Source organism: Pogoniulus pusillus, chromosome 24 (assembly GCF_015220805.1).
Source record: "Pogoniulus pusillus isolate bPogPus1 chromosome 24, bPogPus1.pri, whole genome shotgun sequence".
NCBI lineage: Eukaryota > Metazoa > Chordata > Aves > Piciformes > Lybiidae > Pogoniulus > Pogoniulus pusillus.
This window is the reverse complement of record NC_087287.1, coordinates 10,750,592-10,774,036: the sequence shown is the minus strand read 5'-3', so window position 1 is coordinate 10,774,036 and position 23,445 is coordinate 10,750,592. Positions and strand designations below refer to the sequence as shown.

The 23,445-nt window shown below is 51.4% G+C and overlaps 1 protein-coding gene across 1 annotated transcript; it reads left to right on the top strand.

The window, feature by feature from the left end:
* Window positions 1-89: 89 nt before the first annotated feature.
* IVD (isovaleryl-CoA dehydrogenase) lies at window positions 90-22,958 on the top strand. Its single transcript, XM_064163555.1, has 12 exons — window positions 90-286; window positions 1,829-1,918; window positions 4,647-4,698; window positions 8,738-8,907; window positions 10,145-10,238; window positions 12,076-12,212; window positions 13,428-13,524; window positions 15,800-15,893; window positions 17,367-17,448; window positions 17,947-18,051; window positions 19,652-19,724; window positions 20,409-22,958. The coding sequence occupies exons 1-12, from the start codon at window positions 131-133 to the stop codon at window positions 20,540-20,542; spliced, it is 1,284 nt and encodes a 427-aa protein (XP_064019625.1). The 5' UTR covers window positions 90-130; the 3' UTR covers window positions 20,543-22,958.
* The last annotated feature ends 487 nt before the right edge of the window (window positions 22,959-23,445 follow it).

Genomic DNA, 23,445 nt, shown 5'->3' with positions numbered 1-23,445 from the left:
GACGCTTTCCACCACTCAGACCAGCTCTGCCCGCTCCTTCCTCCCACCGGAGAGGCGGGGCGGAGGGGCGAAGCTCTTCCCCCGGAGCCGGGCCGCGCCTGCGCAGAGGGTGGGGGGCCTGGGGGTAGCTATGGCGGCGACGGTCATGGCAGTGGCCAGGCGGGCAGCGCTCGGTGCGGGGCTGCGCGGAGCCCGGCGCTGCCAGACGCTGTGGGTGCTGCGGCGGGGCTGCGCGGGGCTGGCGGTGGACGACACAGTGAACGGGCTGAGCGCGGAGCAGCGGCAGGTAGCGGCCGGCGGTGGCCCCGCTGCTGCCGGTTGCAGCGGCGGCGGCAGGGACCGCGGCGGCCGGGGCGTGGCGTGTCGCTGTGCGGGGGTGTGTCGGGCACTGATTGGCTGAGGGAGAGCTGAGCTGGCCAATGGGAGGGCTCGCAGAGGGGGCGCGGTGCGACCGCTGCCGGGGCAAGGGGGGCCTGGGCACATGGGGAGGGGGCTCAGCATCTCCGGGGAGGCCTGGGCCGGGGCCTTACGCATCACGTCCAGTCCAAACCTGCCCGGGGGCAGCAGTAGGCTGCTCCTCTTGCCGCATTGCATGCTCCTAGGGGGAAGAGGCCGACACCCACCTGTCTCCAGCTTCCTTTCAGGGAGTTGCAGAGAGCCAGAAGGTCTCCCCTCAGCCTCTTTTTCTCCAGTTCTCAGCTCCTGTCCCTTGTTCTCCAGACCTTTCAACAGTTCCGTTGCCCTTCTCTGTACCTGCTCCAGTCACTTGATATCTTTCTTGGAGCATAGGGCCAAAACTGAACCCAGTGCTCAAGGTGTGGCTCAGGGAGAAATCCCTGCCCTGGTGTGCTGTCCACACTCTTGCTGATCCAGTTCAGGATACTGGTGGCCTTCTTGGCCACGTGGGCACACTGCTGGCTCATCCAGCTGTTGACCAACACCCCCAAGTCTTTACTGGGCAGTTTCCAGCCACTCTTACCCACTTCCATGTTTCTGAGTGTTTAGATTTTACTATCTGGGCACAGATTTAGGGACTTCTAACACCTCACCAAACATACCTGCTTCCATCAACTACTCTCTGTGAAGAAAGCAGGATGAGTAATGTCATTTCAGGTGGATACACCAGCACAGTTTAATCAGTGTACATACATGTTACAGGCATCTGCATATAACTAAATGAAGGCATAAGCAGCTACTGGCTTGGGGTGATACATGACAAGCTTTTCTCGGCAGTAGCAGTTGGGGAAAGGCAGGAGATTAAGTGCTGAGAGGACCTTCAGTACATCAGTCTCTGATCTTCAAAGAACTCATGGGGCTTTCATATATTTCAGACAGTGACCCAAAACATCCATTTCATTGTGGCTTTGTGCTTTTGTGTTTGGGAGTCCTCCCTAGGGGTGTTCAAGGCCAGGTTGGATGGGGCTTTGAGGGACTATTTACAAGGTCTTCTAATGACTGGACAAGGAGTAATGGTTTCATGCTCACAGAGGGGAGACTTAAACTAGATGTTAGGAAGAAGCTCTTTCCAGTGAGGGTGGTGAGACACTGGAACAGGTTGCCCAGGGAGATTGTGGATGCTCCTTCCCTGCAGGTGTTCAATACTAGGTTGGATGAGGCCTTGAGCAACCTGTTCTAGTGGAAGGTGTCCCTGTTTGTGACGGGGAAGATTAGAACTTGGGTGATCGTTGAGGTCACTTCCAACCCAAACCACTCTGATTCTATGATCCTGTAGTCACCTGGCAGGTGAATATTGGCAGTATCTTAGGGATGACAGCAGCAAGCTATTGATGAGATGTAACCTATCTGTTTCTCCCGATCTCTTTCCCAGCTTAGACAGACCATGACAAAGTTCTGTCAAGAACATTTGGCTCCAAAGGCCCAACAGATTGACCAGGACAATGAATTCAAGGAGATGCGGGCAAGTATTTCATGTGTGTTTAAAGCAGAGAGGGGTGACAGCCCATCTGGGCTTTGATCTGTGCCTAAGCCCAGACAGAGAACCTCAACCCGCAGCCACACGTGGATTAGCTTTTCAAACTTGAAAGCCAAGGAGTTCACAAGTTTTTGATTTCCTGTCTCATCTTTTGTTAACAACTTTCAGCAACCTGGGGTGGAAGCCAGGCAGCCTGGAAAAAAAAAACATTGATAGTGGTCTTGTTTAGGTTCTCATCGTGGGATATCTGGATGGCTCTCAGACATCTTCTCTAATGTGTGTTTTTACCTGGGACCCTTGGACACCTTGGCTTTCTTCTCAAATTTATGCTGCAAAGAGAGTCCTGTGGGCAAAGGTTGCAGTGTGGAGCTGTCGAGCTGAGCCTTCCTCATAAACCCGCCCAAATTCTGTGCAGCAGGAGCGTTTGATGGATGAACGTGAGAGATCCAACTATCAGCTTTCATAAGCTCCACAAGACTTTAAAAGCTCAGAACATCTGCTGGGCTTTCCTGGAGCTCTGATGTTGATGGTTTCAGGGCTATAGGCAGCGCTTTGAAGTGAAGTATATAAATTTAGTCTGGTGCACCAGATGTCATCCAGAGCTACCCAGCCAGCAGGACCTGGGAGGCGATTCTCCCACTGAGAGAGACTCTCTGCTGAGACCCCTGCCTGCAGTACTGTGTCCACTTCTGGGGCCTCCACCACAAGAAGGACATGGAATTGTTGGAGTGGGTCCACAGGAGGCTGCAAAGATGATCAGAGGACTGCAGCTATCGGGACAGGCTGATAGAGTTGGGACTTAGCCTGGAGAAGGCTCCGGGTAGCTGTATTTTAATAACTGAAAATGACCTACAGGAAGGCTGGGGAAGGACTTTCTACAAGGGCTTGCAGTGATAGCACAAGGGGCAATGGCTCTGAGCTGGAAGAGGGGAGGTGTAGAGTGGAGATTAGGAAGAAATTCTTCACCATGAGGGTGGAGAAGCACTGGAACAGGTTGCCCAGGGAGGTTGTGAATGCATCCTTCCTGGAGGTGTTCAAGGCCAGGTTGAATGAGGCCTTGAACAACCTGGTCTAGTGGGGAGTGTCCCTGTCCATGGCAGGGGATCAAAACTAGATGATCTTTAAGGTCCTTTCCAACCCAAACCATTCTGTGATTCTTTTCTATGATCATATTCTTTGAAGTCTCTGGAGACTCTTCACTGGTAATTGTCTTGTGCCGAGCCCTCACCTGCACGTCTATCATGTGATGGAGGAGAAGCTGCAGTCTGAAGCAGCAGCAAGGAGATGGCCCCACCAGTGTAGGTCTGCTTCTCACTGGGAACATCCTTTGCTGCTGAAATATGTCAGGGCTTCCCTTTTACTCTGCTGCCACGTTGTAGACAGAGCTGATGTGGATGTCTCAATCCATCTGGCAGCTCTGTGTCTGGACTCGTGCTGGTTTTGCTCAGGTGGTAAATCTGGGTAAGTAGGAAATGAAGGAGCTGGTGGCCAAGGAGAACAGCTCACCTCCAAACAGGTGAACTCTGCAGCAGCACACAGAATCACAGAATGTCAGGGGCTGGAAGGGACCTTGAAAGCTCATCCAGTCCAACCCCCTGACAGAGCAGGATCACCTCTACCAGATCACACAGGAGCGCGTCCAGAAGGGTTTTGAGTATCTCCAGAGAGACTCCACAACCCCCAGGGCAGCCTGTTCTGGTGTTCTACCACCCTCCTTGTGCTTACATGAAAGTTCCTGTGCCTCAGCTTCCACCCATTGCCCCTTACCCTGTTGTTAGGCATCACCCAGCAGAGCCTGGCTCCAGCCTCCTGACACTCACCCTTTACATATTTATAAACATTGCTGAGGTCACCTCTTCAGGCTCCTCTTCTCCAAGCCTCAGCTCCCTCAGTCTCTCTTCATAAGAGAGATGTTCTACTCCCTTCATCATCTTTGTGGCTCTGTGCTGGATTCTCTCAGCAGTATCCACCTACACAAGGCTCAGTGACACTGTCCAGTTCTCCTCTGTGTCCTGGCAGCCCTGAAAGCCTGCAAGTTATGTGCCTATGCACTCAGCTCCTTCAGCTTGATGAGGCCAAAGCACCGCCAGATTCTCTGCTGTGGTCACAGCCTGCAAGGTGGGCAGCACCTCTGTCTGCCCCAGCTGTAACAGCTTCTCTTTTGTATCTCTCTTAAGGAAGCCCCCTTGGCTTAGTGGTTTGTGTTTTACTAGAAGAGGGTTAAAGTGTCAGCAAAATAGCAACTTTTCCACCTGTTTCCAGGATTTTGGTTGTGGGTAACTGCTGTTTGCAGCAGCTACAGGCTGATAGGTCCACAGAGAGATGAGGTAAAAGACAAACATAACATCCTAAGTAATCTATATCAACAGTAGTGTATGAAAGCCCCAAAGTGCAGTTTTTTTAATTAAGAGCAGAGTTTAATTCACCAAAACTTTCCTCAAACTGGGCAGTGAGTTAAATCTTAGGACCCATCCTCCCAGAATTAAATTTAGCTTGTGAGTCTTCTCTGAATTCAGCAGGCTACTCCCACCTCTGCATAACTAAGGTCCTTGAGTCTGTCTGAGTTCTGAGTCCAAGGGAGGAAGCACTTGAGGAAGTCTGGGGGAGCACCAGGAGAAGGTAAATTGGTGTCTCTGGTGAAGTACCTGGGAAGACTTCTCATGTTGGTGCCCTGACTGGGAGGCTGGACTGATGGCTTCTTCTGTATTTCTAGGAGTTTTGGAAGAAGCTTGGGGAACTGGGAGTTCTGGGGATCACAGCTCCTGGTAAGTCTGTTCCTACTGTTATTTTCTGGCATGTGATTCTTCAAAAAGGATGAGAGAGCCCTTACCCCTTTCCAGCTCAGCCTTGGCCTCTTGTGACAGGACAAGGGATGATGGTTTGAAACTAAAAGAGGGAGATTCATTCAAACTAGAGAGAAGGAAGGGTGATGAGATCCTGGCCCAGGCTGCCCAGATTGTTGGGAGATGCCCTGTCCCTGGAACCATTCCAGGCTGTTTGGGACTCTGAGAAACCTGCACTAGCTACAGATGTCCCCAAGGACTGCATGGGGGATGGACTGGATGAGCTTTAAAGCTCATCTTTGAGTCCACCCAAACCAGTCTGGGGTTCTGTGACTGTATAATAGCCTTGTCAGTGACACCACATCCATCTTGTCCAGAACCTCCAATCCTCATGGTTTTAGAAGTCTTTAGCCCTCCACAACTTCTGAAAGGAGCTGAGAGTGAGGTAGGAGTTGGTCTCTTCTCCCTAGTATCAGGTGATAGAGCAGGAGACAATGGCCTGAAATTGTGCCAGGGGAGGTTTAGGTTGGAGATTACAAACAATTTCTTTTCTGCGAGAGTGATCAGGCATTGGAACAAACTGCCCACGGGGGTGGTGGAGTCGCCATCCTTGGAGGTGCTCAAGAAACATGTGGACATGGCACTTGGGGACGTGGTTTAGTAGCCCTGGTGGTGTTGGAGTGAGGGTTGGACTCGATGATCTTAGAAGTCTTTTCCAACCCGAATAATTCTATGGTTCTATGAACTTTTGTTCCTCTTCACTGACTCCAAATCTTTTCCCCTACTGCACTATGTCCTTGTTAAAGTTTTTGTCCTTGTTATAATTCTGTTCAGAAATGGTTCCTCCAGCTATAACTTGAACTTGTTTGCTACCTCTCCAACGTGAAGCATTTGCCACAGCTGTTAGAAGAGCAGGAGCTATAGATCAAAGTATCCTAGAGCAAACATCCATCTCTAATAGGAGAAGTTAGAGCCTGTCAAACCATGCTGGGAAAAGCTGCCATAACTAATGGAGAGCTGACCACCTCCAACCAGCCAGAATAAACAAAAATCAGGGTAAATCTTATTCAGCCTTCTCCAGGTTAGCTGAAAAGTGTTTTGATTGCTGTGGTAGATGGCTGAGGCTGCTGAGGGCGCGCTGAATGCGCTAACGCAGCGTAATGAGGAGAAGCCCTTAGCGGAGAAAAAGCAGCCAATGGGGCCTTTATTTCCCCATCATAAAGTCTGTGTTTCTTGGGGGGGGGTGGTGGTGGTTGTTTGCAAAGGCTGCTGCAGGAGCAAGCTGAATAGCAATGCCTTGAGATAATGCCTCTGCATTTCTTTCAGTGGCTCTAAGGCAGTCTGAAAGAGGCTGGATTTCTGCTTGCTTTTTCTCTTCACTCTTCCCAATTTACTGCTGCTCCTGTTTCTTCTCACTCTTGCCTTCTTTCTTCTTTGATCTTGTGCCTGAGGCTTACAGCAGTTTCCCACACTATAAATAAGCCCTCCCCTCATGAGTCCTGTCCTTTCTGATTTCCTTAAAGATTTGTCTCTAAAACCCTCCTATGCCTAGATTTTTTTTGCCTTGTTTTTGGTGGTACCGTTGAGTGAACTTTCTCTACTGGCACTGGTTTTGCTGCAGGAGCTGGAAACTGAGATTTAGGATGTAAAGATGATGTGAAATCTTATGAAGGGGTGTGCTGAATTAAATGGATGTGTGTTGATCAAGCCTGTTAAGGAAGCATTTTAAGTAGCAGTGCTTTTAGTTTTCTTCTTATAAGTAAGAAAACTGCCTTGGTCTGTAATTTTCTGTTTGTTTTGTACAGAGCTGAGTTAAGAAATGCAAATCTATAGCTGCTGTGGAAGGACAATACAGACCTGTCACATCTCAAGGGTGATTCTGAAGGGGCAGCACCACCCCAAATAACACCCTGGTTTGGGTTATATGAGGAGCAGTCTGGCAGGATTGTTTTCTTGTAGTCGTGGGCTCACACAGAGGGAGTTACCTTTCCTTCCTTGAGGCAACTGCACCAACGATGTCCAAAAGGAACGAACAGAAACCTCTCTTTTAGAGTATTGCTAGTAAACCCCCAAGCTCTGATGTAGCAAAATCAATGATACAGTCACAGCAAGGTCAAAGGCACCCTCAGCAAGCTTACTGATGATACCAAGCTGAGACTGAAGGGTGGGCTGTTGTCCAGAGGAAGCTGGACAGGCTGGAAAAGCAGGCTGAGTTGAATCTCACAAGGTTCAGTAAGGCAAAGTGGCAGGTCCTACACCGGTGTCAGGGTGATGTTGGATATCAGCCCCGGTTGGGGGAATGATGAGATTGGGAGCAGCCCTGCAGAAAAGGACTTGATGGTGCTGGTGGGTGAGAAGCTGGACAGGAGCCAGCAATGTGCACTTGTAGCCCAGAAGGCCAATGGCAGCCTGGGCTGCATCAAAAGCAGTGTGGCCAGCAGGTCGAGAGAGGTGATTCTGCCACTCTGCTCTGGGGGGACCTGACCTGGAATGCTGTGTCCAGCTATGGGGACTCCAACACTAAAAGGGTATAGACCTGCTGGAGCAGGTCCAGGGGGAGCCGTGAAGAGGATCAGTGGAGCAAAGCACCCCTCCTACAAAGACAGGCTGAAAGAGTTGGAATTGTTCAGTCAGGAGAAGAGAAGACTCCAGACACACCTTAGAGCTGCATTTCAGTATCTGAAGGGGACCCACAGAAAGGCTGGGGAGGAACAGCTTGCAAGGGCTCATGTGCTGGAGCTCTGAGCAACCTGCTCTAGTTGGAGATGTCCCTGCTGGCTGCAGGAGGGTTGGACAAGATGGCCTTTGAGGGTCCCTTCCCAGACTGTGATTTCAGAGGATGAAGAGCCCTGCAGATAAAGCCAGGAGTCAGAATGAGTGACCTGGGAGGAAAGGCCCCGTTAATGCCAGTGGCCAGAGTGACTCTGGTGGGGTGGGGCAGTGACCCTCCTTGAGCCCAGGCTATGTGCTCAGCTCTTTGCTTGCTCTGAGCATACCAACACACCTCTAACCACGTTGCTGCTTGCTTCCAGCATCCATGCTGATGACAAGTAAGTGCTGCTGGTTTACCTCCCTGACTGCTTCATGATATTGATGTCCTCCTCTTGTAGTTCTTCTCCTAGCAGTGCAATCGCTTGCTGCTTGCCTGCAGAACAAAGCTTTTACATGGGGATGGGACTGTGTTTGTGTGTCTACAAAGGTGTGTGTAGGTAGATAGATGTGTATATTTATGTAGGCTGTCAGCTGCTCAAGGCCATTATGCATTTATCAGCCTTTTTTCCTGCCTCCTCTCTCTCCCTTTCATCTTTGCCACTGATTTTAGACTCAGCTCCGTGTGCCTGGCTAGATTCTCAGCTGTGATCACCCTGCTCTGTCTCACTTCATCCTCTCTTAAAATCCACTTTTGTGCCACTGATGAACTGCAGCAGTTACAGTGCTGGATGATTCTCATTCTGAATTGTCCCCTGCATATTGGTGGGCACAGAGAAGCCCCTGGTGTCCCACACTCTGAGCACTTTGGAGGTCCTTGTAATGACAAACACATGGCAGGAGGGCTAGACTAGATGATCTCCAGAGGTCCCTTCCAACCCCTACCATTCTATGACTTCACAGTCCTATGTTCCTTTGTCCTCTCACCTAGTACAAGTTGCCACTTTGGGATTTAACCTTTGTGTTAAGATGAAGGCTGCACTTGCAGATGATTGCCAAGAAGGACTCACTGCTGTGCAAGTGTCAGTAGCATGGTTTAGATGCATCCTTGTGCATGTCACAGGGGTAAAACTGTGCTGTAAAAGCAAATTATTGATTTTACTGCAGGACTGTCATCACTGTGCCTTTAAGATAAGCAAACTGAAATTCAGAGAGGATGGAGAAAACCAGAGGTGCCCAGTTCAGGGACAGTGTCAGTCCAAAACAGAACTTATTTCCAAGTGTCTCAGGTCTCAATTTAAGGCTAAGCCCAGTCCTGGGACCTCATGCTGTGCTGCATGGTGTTCATGTGGGAGTTCTCTTCTCTTTGCAGCGGAATATGGTGGATCTGCTTTGGGTTATCTGGACCACGTGCTGGTGATGGAGGAAATTTCTCGTGCATCAGCAGCTGTGGGACTCAGTTATGGTGCCCACTCCAACCTCTGCATCAACCAGCTCGTGCGTAACGGGAACGAGGCCCAGAAGCACAAGTACTTGCCCAAGGTGTGTGGTTGGAAATGGGGGGGACTGGAAAGCATTGCAAGGGTGAGGAGCTGCCCTGCTGGGCAGCAACTGAAGCACTTAGCTGGTTGCAGTCAGCCAGCCTTAGGGCGGTGAAACACTGGAGCCGGCTGCCCAGCTTGCTGGTGCAGTCACCGTGGCTGGAGGGGTTTAAAAGCGGCGTGGATGCTGTGCTGAGGGAGGTGGCTTAGTGGCAGTGGTGGGACTGTGAGCTCCAGGGGAGTGGCTTGACCTAAGGATCTTAAAGGTCTCTTCCAGCCTCAACAGTTCTGTGATTTTATGAAATGCAGTGTTGGATCAGATTGGTTGAACATATCTCCTAAGCATTGAGTCTGGTTTTAATAAAACAAGATCAAAAGGGGGAGAAGATGATAAAACTACACAGGAGAGAGAGGGGGAGGGGGGAAAGGCATGGAGAAAAGGACAAGATGAAAGGAACAGTGAAGAGGAAGTGGCAAGTATGCCAGAGCCTGGTATGAGCAGGCACAGACAGAGTGTCCATCTGCTGTTGAGTGTGAGGGGACTGGGCTGTGAGAACACTGTTGGGAACTTGCAGTGATAGGACGAGGGCTGATGGCTTTAAGCTGGAAGAAAGGAGAATTAGTCTGGAGATCAGGAAGAAATTCTTCACAATGTGGCTGGTGAGGCACTGGAACAGGTTGCCCAGGGAGGCTGTGGATGCCTCCTCCCTGGAGGCGTTCAAGGCCAGGTTGTGTGGGGCCTTGAGCAACCTGGGTTAGTGGGAGGTGTCCCTGTCCATGGCAGGGGGCTTGGAACTGGATGATCTTCAAGGTCTCTTCCAACCTAAACCAGTCTGTGAAGCTGTGAACTTGGTAATCTCTTTTCACCCCCCTCATTGGTCTGTTAGATTTCACAACTCCAGTTTGTGGGAAAAGGCAAAAATGCAGGACAAGAAGCCTCTGAAAGGCCTATGGCTACCTGCATGGTTCTTCTGACACCTTCCTGGAGAAGATGTGCTATGGGCAGGTCTGTGCTAGCATAGCTTGGGCAGGAGCCAAGTTGTCCTCATCCCACTGGGACTTGTTCTTTCCCTCGGCACTGCAGCGCAAGAAGTTCCTTGCTAGGACTTTACAGGATCAGCAGTTCTGTGGATCAACTGCTGTGGAGGTGCAGAGCAGGACAACAAAGGGAAGGCTAAGGAGGGGACAAAAGTAAGGCTGCTGCTGTTCCCCATCCTTAATTTGATCTCTTCTTCCAGCTCATCAGTGGGGAGCACATTGGAGCCTTGGCAATGAGTGAACCCAATTCTGGATCAGATGTTGTGTCCATGAAGATGAGAGCAGATAAGAAAGGTGAAGCCCATCACGTGCTGCCTGGAGAAATAACTGGTGTAAATGTTATCTCCTGGGAGTTTGGACACCTCCCCAAAACTGTGGATGTAGTGTGCTTGGTCTTGAGTACTGCAAGCCATGTGTGCAGGCTTGTCCTGCATCCCAGGAGATGCAGCATGTGTTAAACCCAGGTAGTGAAGACACATGGGTTGAAGGTCCAAAAATGAACTTCTGATTGTGGTGGTGGAGATTGGTGATATAATACAAAGAATCACAGAATGGCTTGGGTTGGAAGGGACCTCAAGGATCATCCAGTTCCAACCCTGCCATAGGCAGGGACACCTAACACTAGAACAGGTCACTCAGGGCCTTGTCCATCCTGGCCTGGAACACCTCCAGGGAGAAAGCATCCACAGCCTCCCTGGGCAACCTGTGCCAGTGTCTCACCACCCTCACTGGAAAGAACTTCCTAACACCCAGTTTAAATCTCCCCTCTGCCAGTTTAAACCCATTACTACTCATCCTGTCATTACAAGACCTTGTTAGTAGTCCCTCCTCAGCCTTCCTGTAGCCCCCCCTTCAGATACTGGAAGGCTACTACAAGGTCTCCTTGAAGCCTTCTCTTCTCCAGGCTGAAGAGCCCCAGCTCTTGTAGCCTATCCTCCTAGCAGAGCTGCTGCAGCCCTCTGAGCATCTTTGTGTCCCTTCTCTGGACTGGCTCCATGTCCTTCTTGTGTTGGGGGCTGCAGAACTGCACACAGGACCCCAGGTGGGGTCTGAGGAGAGCAAAGCAAAGGGGCAGAATTCCCTCCTTTGCCCTGCTGCCCACACTGCTCTTGCTGCAGCCCAGCACAGGGTTGCTGTCTGGGCTGCACTCACACTGCAGGCTCCTGTTGAGCTTTTCATCAACTCAGACCCCCAGGGCCTTTTCTTCAGGGCTGCTCTCAGCCACCCAGCCTGGATCTGTGCAGGACCTTACACTTGGCCTCGTTGAACTTCATAAGATTGGCCTGGGCACACCTCTCCAGCCTGTCCAGGTCCCTCTGGCTGGCATCCCTGCCCTCTAGCAAGTCGACTGTGCCACACATCTTGGTGTCATCTGCAAACTTGCTGATACAATGAGGATGTTCTTCACAGGCAGTGGTGAAATACTGCAACAGATTGTGTGGTTGGGGCCCCATCCTGGAAAAGAATCAAGGCTAAACTTGATGGGGCCCTGAGCCACCTGCTCTCGTTGGAGATGTAGAGGAGGGCAGAATTAGACTGGAGATGAGGAGGAAATTCTTGACAGTGAGGGTGGGGAGACACTGGAACAGGATGCTCAGGGAGGTCATGGATGTCCCTTCCCTGGAGGTGTTCAAGACCAGGCCGGATGAGGTCTTGAGCAACCTGGTCTAGTGGGAGGTGTCCCTGGCTGTGTCAGGGGGTTGGAGCTACATGATCTTCAGGGTCCCTTCCAGTCTAAACCATTCTATGAATCTGCCTCTGCTTGCTGCAGAGGAGTTGGACAAGATGACCTTCTCAAAGGTCCCTTCCAACCTGATACATTCTATGATGGAACCAGTGTTAGACGTCTGATACTTACCAGGCCTTTGCTAAACTGTCTCCTTAAAGGAGAAGAACTCCTTTAAGGGGGACAGTGTCCTGGAGCAGGTTGCTCAGAGAGGTCAAGTCTCCATCTTTGGAGACATTCCAGAAATGAAGGAAATGAGTTCTCTTGAACCTGGTAAGGATTTGCACCTGCTGTTTGGGAGGGGCTCTTAAGGAGCATCCTTAGAAGCCTTTTTTGAACTAAATAGAGTGAGGCCATAGGTATTGCTCTGCTCTGAGCTAACAGTTTGCATCTCATTGCTTCTAGGAGACTACTTTGTTCTGAATGGCAACAAATTTTGGATCACCAATGGGCCAGATGCAGATGTGCTGATTGTTTATGCCAAAACTGATGTCAATGCTGTGCCAGCCTCCCACGGTATAACGGCGTTCATCGTGGAGAGGGTAGGTGGGCTCCCCCTCACTGGCCTGTTGCACTGTGCTTTATGAGGCCAGCTTCTTCACCCTCCTGTAGCAGCCAGCTGGTTTTCTTTAACTGTCAACCTACTGCTAAAAGACAAACTACTTTCTGCCTGCATTTTACAAGCCCAGGAGATATTTCAGTGGTGCCCAGTGATAGGACAAGGGGTAATGGGCACAAACTATAGCATTAGAAGTTCCATCTAAACACGAGGAGGAACTTCTTTAATTTAAGGGTGATGGAACTCTGGAGCAGGCTGTCCAGAGAGGTGTTGGAGTCTCCATTGCTGAAGAGATTCCAAACACACCTTCTCTAGGTGACCCTGCCTTGGCAAGGGGGGGTTGGCCTCGCAGAGTCACACAACTTCAGAGGTTTGAAGTGACCTCCAGAGATCATCACGTCCAACCTCCCTGCCAGAGCAGGAGCCTCTAGGGTGCTCTGCACAGGAATGCATCCAAGTGGGTTTGGAAAGTCTCCAGAGAAGGAGAACTCCACAGCCTCTCTGGGCAGCCTGCTCCAGGGCTCAGTCATCCTCGCTCTAAACAAGTTTTTCCTTATGTTGACGTGAAACCTTCTATGTTCCAGTTCATAGCTGTTGCTTCTTGTCTCTCTGGTATGTAGAGGTCCCTTCCAACCCCTACCATTCTGAGAGCTTAGTCCTCTGCCCCAGGCACGTGGCACACTGTGCTTCTGGCTGGGCACTGCTGGATTTTGGTATCCAAGCAAGCAGCCAGTCTTCAGAGCTAGAAACAGAGAGGAAATGGACAAGATTCTAATACTAAAGGGCTTGTGACCAAAGTTGTCAGAACTATTGGAGGGCCTTGTTAATATGTCCTGCTATCCCACTGCCTATCTCTGTGTGGTGAGTTTTCTTAAGCCAAGGCATTAGAATATTAACTTCTCCCTCTGATTTTCTTGCACTGCTTCTTTGGAATGTTGAAATGATCCAAACATGCAAATCAGAGCAGGCCAAAGTGAGCAGAAACAGACTGGTCAGTGGGGAGCCCTTGGAAAACAGGAATTTGTTGGGAGGAGTTCCTCCCTTATAATTATTTGAGGCCATGCTAGACACATAGATGTGGTGCTGAGGGATGTGCTTTAGTGGTGGACTTGGCAGGGCTGGGTTAATTGTTGGGCTTGATGATCTTAAAGGTCATTTCCAACTTACACAATCCTATAATTCTGTCCTCACCTGGCAGGGAATGCCAGGTTTCAGCACAGCCCAGAAGCTGGACAAGCTGGGAATGAGGGGGTCTAACACCTGTGAATTGATCTTTGAAGACTGCAAGATCCCAGGTGAGTTGGGTTCAAATGTGGCAGCATGCAGGTGGTGCTTTCCTGTCTTCTTGATCAGATAAGTTGGATCACTAATTACATGCATGTTCAGACCTAGAGGGCTTTGCAGATTGTTATCTGCTCTTTGGCAGCCAGGAGAGAGCTGGTGGAACTGGAAAAGTGTAATCTGCTGGATTGCAGTGAGGGAGCACAGCCCTGGTTAGGTCATGCCTGTTTCACCCTCGTGGACCTAACTCTTAATCTCTGCTTCTGCAAAGCTGAAGTGAGGCTTCTAAAGAAACATGTTTGCTTCCCAACTTGAGTGCAGGAGAGCTTCTTTGCCTGGCAGTTTGTTTTATCTCCAGAAACATTCCCAGTGACAAGACAAGGTGTGATGGACACAAACTGAACATGAGTTCCATCTAAACGTAAGTTCCCTTTAAACATGGAGGAAGAGCTCCTTTAAGGGGGACAGTGTCCTGGAGCAGGTTGCTCAGAGAGGTCAAGTCTCCATCTCTGGAGACATTCCAAACCCACCTGGATATGTTCCTGTGTGACCTCATCTAGGTGACCCTGCCTTGGCAGGGGGATTGGACTCCATGATCTCCAGATCCCTTTCAGCCCTTACCGCTCTGCGATCCTGTGTGATCGTTCCTCTTCCTAGCTCCAGTACCACGATGGTGTCCCTGACACCACGATGATGTCCCTGCAGAGGCTGCCCTTCTCCAGACATTCCATCAGTAACCTTTTAAATAAGCAGGAGGCAATGCAGTCCCTGAGCTTGTGCCACTGAAAAAAAGTTGATGATTTATTTCAGGAGACCATCTGCAGGTGTCCACGTCCTGTCTCATTTTCACTTTGCATATCACACCTCTCAGATCTCTGGTGATCAAAGCCTGCAGTGTATGGCAGCTCTCCTGCATGGTGTGATCAATGGATAATCTCTGCCTGTCTACAAAGCACAGTTGTTAGGCTTCAAGTTCTCTCCCAGTTGTAAGAGCAGAGCCTTGCTGAGATGAGCTTTTTGTTCCTGCTTCTTTTTTTTTATATATACCTGATAGCATCAGCTCCTGCTTCAGATTGTCCCAAAGTGAAAGGGTTTGGGCAGGGTTTTTCCCAACCCATTGTGACTGTTTTGCTGGTCCCTTTGCACAGAACGTTTATTGATAAGATCTGCGATGCTCTGTTCCGCCCCTCTCGTGGCAGGAGGGCTGATGACTGTTTGTGTTCTCCAGCCTCAGAAGGCCAATACCCATCACTCTGACAAGTGCTGAGCTTTGATGGGAGTGCTGTGTCCGGTTCTGGGCTCTCCAGTTAGAGAAGGACAGGGACTTGCTGGAGAGGGTACAGCGAAGGGCTACAAAGACACTGAGGGGAATGGAGCATCCCTCTGAGAAGGAAAGACTGAGAGAATTGGGGATTTGTAGGCTGGAAAAGAGCAGACTGAAGGGGGAATTTCATCAGTGCTGATCAGTGCTTCAAGGGTGGGTGTCAGGAGGATGGGACCAGTCTGTGTTCAGTGGTGCCCAGTGACAGCACAAAGGGTAAATGGCCACAAACTTGAACAAAAAGGAGTTTCATCTAAATATGAGGAGGAACTCCTTTAATTTAAGGGTGCTGGAGCACTGAAACAGGCTGCCCAGAGAGGTGGTGGAGTCTCCCTCTCCAGAGACATTCCAGACCTTTCTGATTGTGTTCCTGTGTGACTTCTCTAGGTAACCCTGCTTCAGCAGGGGTTTGGGCTCAGTCTCCAGAGGTCATTTCCAACACTACCACTCTGTGCTGTGCGCCTATGTCACCTTTTGTTCCTGAATTTGGAATGCTCAGAGAGGTGACCCAAGCAGAGCAGCCCAGGGTTTGCATACATTAGAGACACTCAGCAGGTGGCAATGCTGTCAGTGTGGGGTAGGTGCAATCTAATGGGGTGGTGAAGTGGGCTCCAGTTTGCCCTCCCAAGCTATTAAGTCTGCTGTTCTTGTTAGTGGAGATGTTGAGTTGGAAGATCTCTGGAAATCCCTTCACTCTTCAGAAAGTAGGCAAGAGAACAGCAGCGAGTGTAGATGCACTTTAACCCTTTACTGCCTTTTGCTTTTGGCTGTAGTTAGATTGAGAAGACCTTTCAGGGGTAGGGAGTGTTTGTATCAAAACTCAGCACCTGAAGGTTTATATCTCAGGCCAAAAGGCAAACTGAAGGGGACTGAAGGTTTGGATCCTCTCCCCAGTGAGCAGATGACCTCTGACAACAGCTTCTCTCAGTTTTGCACTCAAGTAAATGCCTTTCCTTTGCCCACTGCAGCTGAAAACGTCTTGGGAACACTGAGCAAAGGAGTCTACGTTCTGATGAGTGGGTTGGACCTGGAGAGACTTGTGCTGTCTGGTGGGCCCCTGGGGTAAGGGCTTGTCATCTTTTGTAGGTTGTAAGGTCAGAAGGGTCCTTCACCATCTCCTCACCTGCTGGGTCTCCATCTGGGTTTGCAGCTCTCAGTAGAATGCGTCTTGGGTGGAGAACTGAGATACTAGGGCAGCTTCTGAGAGAAGTGGAGAAGCTGGGTCCAGAGCTGTGGGAAGGAAGAGAGCTGCAGATGAGGCCGGAGCAGAGAGATCCCATAGCTGCTGTGTTCTCCAGCTGCGGTGGAGGTGCTCACTGCTGGAATAGATGTTTGCCAGAGAGGTCCTTTTGGCACTCCACAGCTTCCTCTGCTTGTGCTCCAGCTTGAGCTCTCTTCACCTCTCCACTCCTCATGCAGATTCACCAGTTTGGAAGCAGCTGTGTGGAGCAAGGGGTGGAAGAGTTTGTGCCAGAAAGAAATCTTGGAAATCTTTGGCTTCCCATGTAGCTGAGGCCATGGACCCTGCAGAGTAGGCTTTGGAAAGTATCAGTCTTGATATTAAACCTTCCCAGGCGTGGTCAGTCTGCCATGGACCTTGTTTGTGTGTGTATCCCTACAGTGTGCATTACCCTGGGAATAGTCAGCTCCTTCAGGTCCAAGCACTGTCCAGACTGGCCCACAGAGGACCACTGGGCTGGGTAAAGGCTTGGCTCTTCATTTTCCCAGTCCTTAACCTCCCCAGGAATTATTTTTCCCCTGCAGTCCTTTTGTCCTCTCAAGTGGTCTCAGTTCTAATCCTCACGTGGAAAGACCACCTTCCACCAGGCAGGAGGAGGACTTAATCCTCACATGCAAGGACCACCTTCCACCAGAAAGAAGGAGGACCTAATCCTGATGTGGAAAGACCACCTTCCACCAGGCAGGAGGAGGACCTAATCCTGACATGGAAGGACCACCTTCCACCAGGCAGGAGGAGGACTTAATCCTCACATGGAAGGACTACCTTCCACCAGGCAGGAGGAGGACTTAATCCTCACATGGAAGGACCACCTTCCACCAGGCAGGAGGAGGACTTAATCCTCACATGGAAGGACTACCTTCCACCAGGCAGGAGGAGGACCAATCCTGACATGGAAGGACCACCTTCCACCAGGCAGAAGGAGAACTTTTCACCCTTTGTGGTCTTTCCTATGCTTTTTTTTTGTGGCACTGGCCAGTTCTCCATGAGTTGGTGGTCTCTGGAGGTGCAAGGCAGCACACACTGTCCTAGCTGCAGCTGTAAGGAAGCTTCTTCATCCTAGCTCCCTGAAGCAAGGGACCTTGCCACAAGATGTCCCAAATGAGCAATATGTAGAGCACTGGAGAGAAAAATGAGGCCTTTGGATTTTGTTCTTATTGTCAATTGGAGCTGCAGGAAGGCAGCAGCATATCACTTTGGGTATCAGAACCTTTTACCTTAGGTTGTCCTTCTGAGATTTAGTGGTTACTAGTTAACAGTTCTGTTGCTTTCCTGTCTGTCTGTGCTTTCCTTAGGCTCATGCAAGCTGTTCTGGACCATGCAATTCCCTACCTGCACGTGAGAGAAGCATTTGGGCAGAAAATTGGCCACTTCCAGGTGAGACAAAATGAAGGGGAAATAGAAATTTTTGTCATCTTGCTTTTCTCTTTGACAGTGAGAAGACAAAAGTGCTCTGCCCCGGGGTGGGCTTTGCATGGAGAGTCATAGAATGGGTTGGGTTGGAAGGGACCTTAAAGATCATCTCCTTCCAACCCCCCTGCAGGCACAGGGGTGCGGACAGCAGCAGGGACCCCTCTCACCACCCGCGTTGCTCAGAGCCCCATCCAGCCTGGCCTCGAACACCACCAGAGGTGGGGGCTGGAGTTTGGTGTGGGGCTGCATAATGTAGTGGTGTGGCGAGAAGGCAAAGGGATCTCTGATCCTGTTCACCTGGGGCTGCTGCTGGTGGTGGGCGCGGGGCTGCAGCTGCCATCTGAGAGGCTGGAATCAGGCAGCTGCCTCCGTGCCAAGCCTGTGCCCTCTGGTTTGTCCCCGGGGCCGGCGTGGGGAGCGGGCGCTGGTGCAGACAGTCACCCCCGGCCCCTGTCTGCGCAGCTGATGCAGGGCAAGATGGCTGACATGTACACGCGGCTGATGGCCTGCCGGCAGTACGTCTACAACGTGGCCAAGGCCTGCGACCAGGGGCACTTCAACGCCAAGGTGAGCTCCCCCCGGCCTGCGCCGCGCCCTGCAGGGCTCCCTCTCCTTCGGGCCCAGCCGGCAGCAGAGCTGAGCCCGAAGTGCCTCACCCCCAGCTCGGCAGGCGTTGCGCTCCCACGGAGGAGAGCAGAGCCTCGCTTCGGGCCCTCGCCCCGAGAAGGACATCGAGGGGCCAGGGCAGCTCCAGAGGAGGGTAACAGAGCTGGGGGAGGGGCTGGAGGACAGGAATGGTGGGAAATGGCTGAAGGGAGACTGCCAGAGAAGGGTAACAGAGCTGGGGAAGGGTCTGGAGGACAGGAATGGTGGAAATGGCTGAAGGGAGACTGCCAGAGAAGGGTAACAGAGCTGGGGAAGGGCCTGGAGGACAGGAATGGTGGAAGTGGCTGAAGGGAGACTGCCAGAGAAGGGTAACAGAGCTGGGGAAGGGTCTGGAGGACAGGAATGGTGGAAGTGGCTGAAGGGAGACTGCCAGAGAAGGGTAACAGAGCTGGGGAAGGGTCTGGAGAACAGGAATGGTGGAAGTGGCTGAAGGGAGACTGCCAGAGAAGGGTAACAGAGCTGGGGAAGGGTCTGGAGGACAGGGCTGGTGGAAGTGGCTGAAGGGAGACTGCCAGAGAAGGGTAACAGAGCTGGGGAAGGGTCTGGAGGACAGGGCTGGTGGGAAGTGGCTGAAGGGAGACTGCCAGAGAAGGGTAACAGAGCTGGGGAAGGGTCTGGAGGACAGGAATGGTGGGAAGTGGCTGAAGGGAGACTGCCAGAGAAGGGTAACAGAGCTGGGGAAGGGGCTGGAGGACAGGACTGGTGGGAAGTGGCTGAAGGGAGACCGCCTGGCTCTGGCAGGAGGGTGGAGCTGGGTGGTGGCTGATCTCCCAAGCAACAAGACAGGAGAAAATGGAATAGGTACCAGGGGAAGCATAGGTTGGAAACTAGGAGAAACTTCTTTAGTGAAAGGCTTCTCAAAGACTGGAGCAGGCTCTCCTGGGAGGTGGTTGAATCCCCATCCCCGGAGGGGTTCAGATGACACAGCTGTGGTGCTGAGGGACATGGTTTAGCCCCAGGCTTGGTAGCCTTAGAGAAAGGTTGGAGCAAACGACTACAGAGATATCTTCCACCCAAAAGTGTCCTGTGACTCTGAGGCCACAGATCTAGCAGCCTCAGTAGGTGTTTAGTGGAAGCCCAGACACAGCCTCCTGGCTGTCAGAAGGGGCCGTAGCAATCACTACAGGATGTCATCTCCACACCAGCAGTGTCACCAGGCCTCCACCACAGGAGGATACAGAGGGTTTAACAGTGGGAGCATGCAGATTGGACTCCCATGGGTATGATGTCGCTGGTGACACCAGCTCCCCTGCCACACTCTTTGTTTTTACCCTTTTTTTGTCTTCATGTGGCCTTCACAGACCTGTCACAAGAGCTGTGTGGGCACAGAAAAGCTGCTGCAGCTTCTTGCTCACCGGGGGACTGACCTGTGCCTTTGTGAGCAGGTAGCCCAGGCTCATTAGCAGGTGTCTGTAGAGCAGTGGGCAGGTCAGAGCAATGCAGAGGTTGGAGACAGGCAGGAGACTCCTTTCCTGACAGTCATCTTGTGGCTCTCCCTTAGGACTGTGCTGCAGTGATCCTCTACTCGGCAGAGTGTGCAACCCAGGTGGCTCTGGATGGAATCCAGTGTCTGGGTAAGTCACTGAAGGGATTTGTTCCATAGAATCCTGGAGTGGTTTGGGTTGGAAGGGACCTTCAGAGGTCTTCTAGTTCAACCCCCTGCCATGGGCAGGGACACCTCCCACTAGAATAGGTCACTCATGGCTCATCCAGCCCTTGAACACCTCCAGGAAGGTTGTGAAGCACAGAAGCACCCAATGTGATCTTTGATCAAAGATCACATTGGGTGCTTCTGTGCTTCACAACCTTCCTGGGCAACCTGTGCCAGTGTCTCACCATGCTCACTGCAAAGAACCCTTTCCTAACATCTAGTTAGAATCCTCTGCCAGTTTAAACTCATTACCCCTCGTCCTGCCATTACAAGACCTTGTCAATAGCCCCTCCCCAGCCTTCAGATACTGAAAGGCCACTCCAAGGTCTCCTTGAAGCCTTCTCTTCTCCAGGCTGAAGAGCCCCAACTCTTGTAGCCTGTCCTCCTAGCAGAGCTGCTGCAGCCCTCTGAGCATCTTCGTGGCCCTCCTCTGGACTCACTCTAACAGTTCCGTGTCCTTCTTGTGCTGGGGGCTGCAGAACTGCGCCCAGGACCCCAGGTGGGGTCTGAGGAGAGCAGAGCCAAGGGGCAGAATCAGTCAGCTCTCCCATCTCAACCCCTGCCACGAGAGAGAAGAAACTGACGTTTGCCTTCTCCTGGGTTGCAGGTGGGAACGGCTACATCAACGAGTACCCGATGGGGCGGTTCCTGCGCGATGCCAAGCTGTACGAGATCGGGGCGGGCACCAGCGAGGTGCGCAGGCTCGTCATCGGCAGGGCCTTCAACGCCACCTTTAAGTAGCAGCCGCCCTGGCGGAGCAGCCCCCGACCACCGCGAGGCCTTGGAGCACAGAGGCTGCAACGCACAACTCCTCCTTCCTGCCTGTGGTTTGTCACTTGTGGACTCTCTTCTGCCTGCTCCGTGAACTGGGCTGTGATGAGGTGAATCGGGTGGTGGCATGGAAGGAAAAGTTTCTTTGTTTTGCTTTTTTTCCTCTCCTTGTGATCATCCTGATTGATCTTGCTCACAAGCCATGCTGCTTGTCAGCCTTGCAGGGCTGAGGTTCAGCCAGGGGACATCTCGCCGTGGAAGCAGGCTGGTCAGCAGTGTGCCTAAACCAGGAGGCAGCCATTGCTGAGCACCAAAAGTCAACCAAAACAATGAATAGAAGGACAAGAAGGGAACAATTTTGTTCTTTTCAAACAAGCCTGAGTGCCATTGTCTTAGAAGAGACCGTTGAGATTGAATCCAACCATTAACCAAACACTACCCAGTCCACTGTTAACCCGTGTCCCTCAGCACCACCTCTCCACGGCTTTTCACAGTATCATCAGGGTTGGAAGAGACCTCACAGATCATCAAGTCCAACCCTTTACCACAGAGCTCAAGGCTAGACCATGGCACCAAGTGCCACGTCCAACCTTGCCTTGAACAGCTCCAGGGACAGCGACTCCACCACCTCCCCGGGCAGCCCATTCCAGTGTCCAATGACTCTCTCAGTGAAGAACTTTCTCCTCACCTCCAGCCTAAATTTCCCCTGGCACAGCCTGAGGTTGTGAGGCTGAGGCTGTGTCCTCTCGTTTCAATCCCTTTAAGGATGGGAATTCTACCACTGCCCTGAGCAGCCTGTCCCAAGCCTTGATGACTCTCAAGGGGTCCAGTCTAAACCTCCCCTTGAGGACATTTCCTCTTGTTTTGTTACTTGTTCCATGGGAGAAGAGACTGACCCCCACCTGGTTCTGGCCTTCTTTCAGGGAGCTGTAGAGAGACAGAAGGTCTCCCTCAGCCTCCTCCTGTTCAGACTGAACAGCCCCAGGTCCTTCAGCCACTCCTCAGGCATTCACCAGGTCCTTCACCAGCTTCATTGCCCTTCCCTGCAGCCACTCCAGACCCTCAGTGTACTTTTTGGAGCAAGGGGCCCAAAACTGACCCCAGTGTTGAAGGTGTGGCCTCACTGGTGCCTGGCACACGTGAAATGGCATTTAGCAGTTTACCACTGGAAGGTGAAATTTCCTGTTGTGACCTTCTGGTGAGATTAATCACTTCCATTTTGGGAACTTGATACCAAGCACATCCTGATGCTTGGGTGGCTGTCACTCTGGCATCGTCACAGGACAAGCACCTGTCCTGTAGCACTGGAGAGGTCTGATCTGTACTGCACACCATAAATCATGCCTTGGCTTTCTGGGCTGATCAGAATCTTGAAGCTAAGGGTGAAATGAGTCAACGTTTCATGGGACAGGCTGAAGTGGGAGGGTCATAAATCTTGAGCAGAGTTGTGCCAAATCTTCCCCCACACACACACAGCAGCACTGCCTGGGAAGGACTTCCCTGTGCTGAGCAGGTCTCAGTGGGATGTAGGAAGCACAGCTTTCATTTTTTGAGTCATGCCCTGTAACAAGGGAAGCCTGAATCAAAGAATCAGGATTGGAAGAGATCATGGAGACCAGATTTTCCTTTTCTAACTTTATTTTGCATGCTGGAAAGCTGGGACTACCAGAAAAAATATAGTAGTTACAGCATCTGAGGGGAGTGTGTTAGGGAAGGAAAAATGGGCTGAGGTCCTGGCTTCCACTTCATCAGCCAGTTCCCAGAGGTTTGATACCCGAGATCCCTTCTTGGCAGCTTGACCTGGGCTACAACAGAGGGGTTTAAAATTGCAATTAGCCACAACTGCTTTGTGCCAGAGGCTGTGGATTTGGGGATTGTGTTTCTGGGGATTTAGTGGTTTGGGTTTTCTTTTCCCACCCATGTGCAGCATCTTCTCTGTCTCCATCTCAACGCATTTTGGCTGCATAACTGAGCAGGAGGCAGAAGGTGAAGGCAGCCAAGCTGCCCTGAAGTGCTGGTGTGGGGGACTGGAGGTTTCATCCTTCCACTGGCTTCCCCCAACCCCTTCAGTAGGAAACAACTCTACAGGTGGGAGCAGAGAGGGTTTAGGGAGAAATGATGGTGATGCTTTGCCAGAGAAGAGTTGGACCAGCTGAACCTTGAGGTCTGTTCCAGCCTGGTGTTCAATGATTCTATTCTAAGAAGAGCTGTGGAGAGCCCTAGGGAAGGTAAAGGTTCTAATCTGTACATGACACTAATAAAATGACCTTTTGCTGGGTGGCCTCTGCTCCTGGGAAGGGTCTCCAACACAGGATGGGTGCAGACCTTGGCTGAGACCCACCACAGGGCATCCAGGCTGGCAGCAGCAATGGGCACACTGATGCTTTCCTTTGTCCCTCTTTTTTTTCACCAACCACAGCTTTCCCCCTAACTTTTGTTTAATGAAAGTAGGTGTTTGGAGTGATGGATCTGGGCTGTGCCTCAGACCTCCTCTGGAGAGCAGCAGAGCTTGTAGGGAAAACATGCTGGGCACTGCCTCTGGATATGGTCTGAACAATGTCTGCTCTGGATTTGTCAGGGAAACTGTCCCAGCCTGAGAAGCCTCAGGGCAGGGCTGGATATGCTGCACCTTTCCTGGAACTCAAGATCACAGAATGCTAAGGGTTGGAAAGGACCTCTGAAGACTAAGTCCAACTCCCCCTGTCCAAGGCAGGGTCACCTAGAGAAGGTCACACAGGAACACGTGCATGTGAGTTTGGAATGTTTCTGCAGATGGAGACTCCACCACCTCTCTGGGCAGCCTGTTCCAGTGCTCCAGCACCCTTAACTTTCTCCTCCTGTTTAGATATAACTTCTTATGTTCCAGTTTGTGC

Excerpts from the sequence above, each read along its gene's own strand:
- IVD (XM_064163555.1), top strand. The coding sequence starts at position 131 with ATGGCGGCGACGGTCATGGCAGTGGCCAGGCGGGCAGCGCTCGGTGCG. Across the intron at positions 287-1,828 it reads TGAGCGCGGAGCAGCGGCAG|CTTAGACAGACCATGACAAA; the intron begins GTAGCGGCCGGC and ends TCTCTTTCCCAG. Across the intron at positions 13,525-15,799 it reads TGAAGACTGCAAGATCCCAG|CTGAAAACGTCTTGGGAACA; the intron begins GTGAGTTGGGTT and ends TGCCCACTGCAG.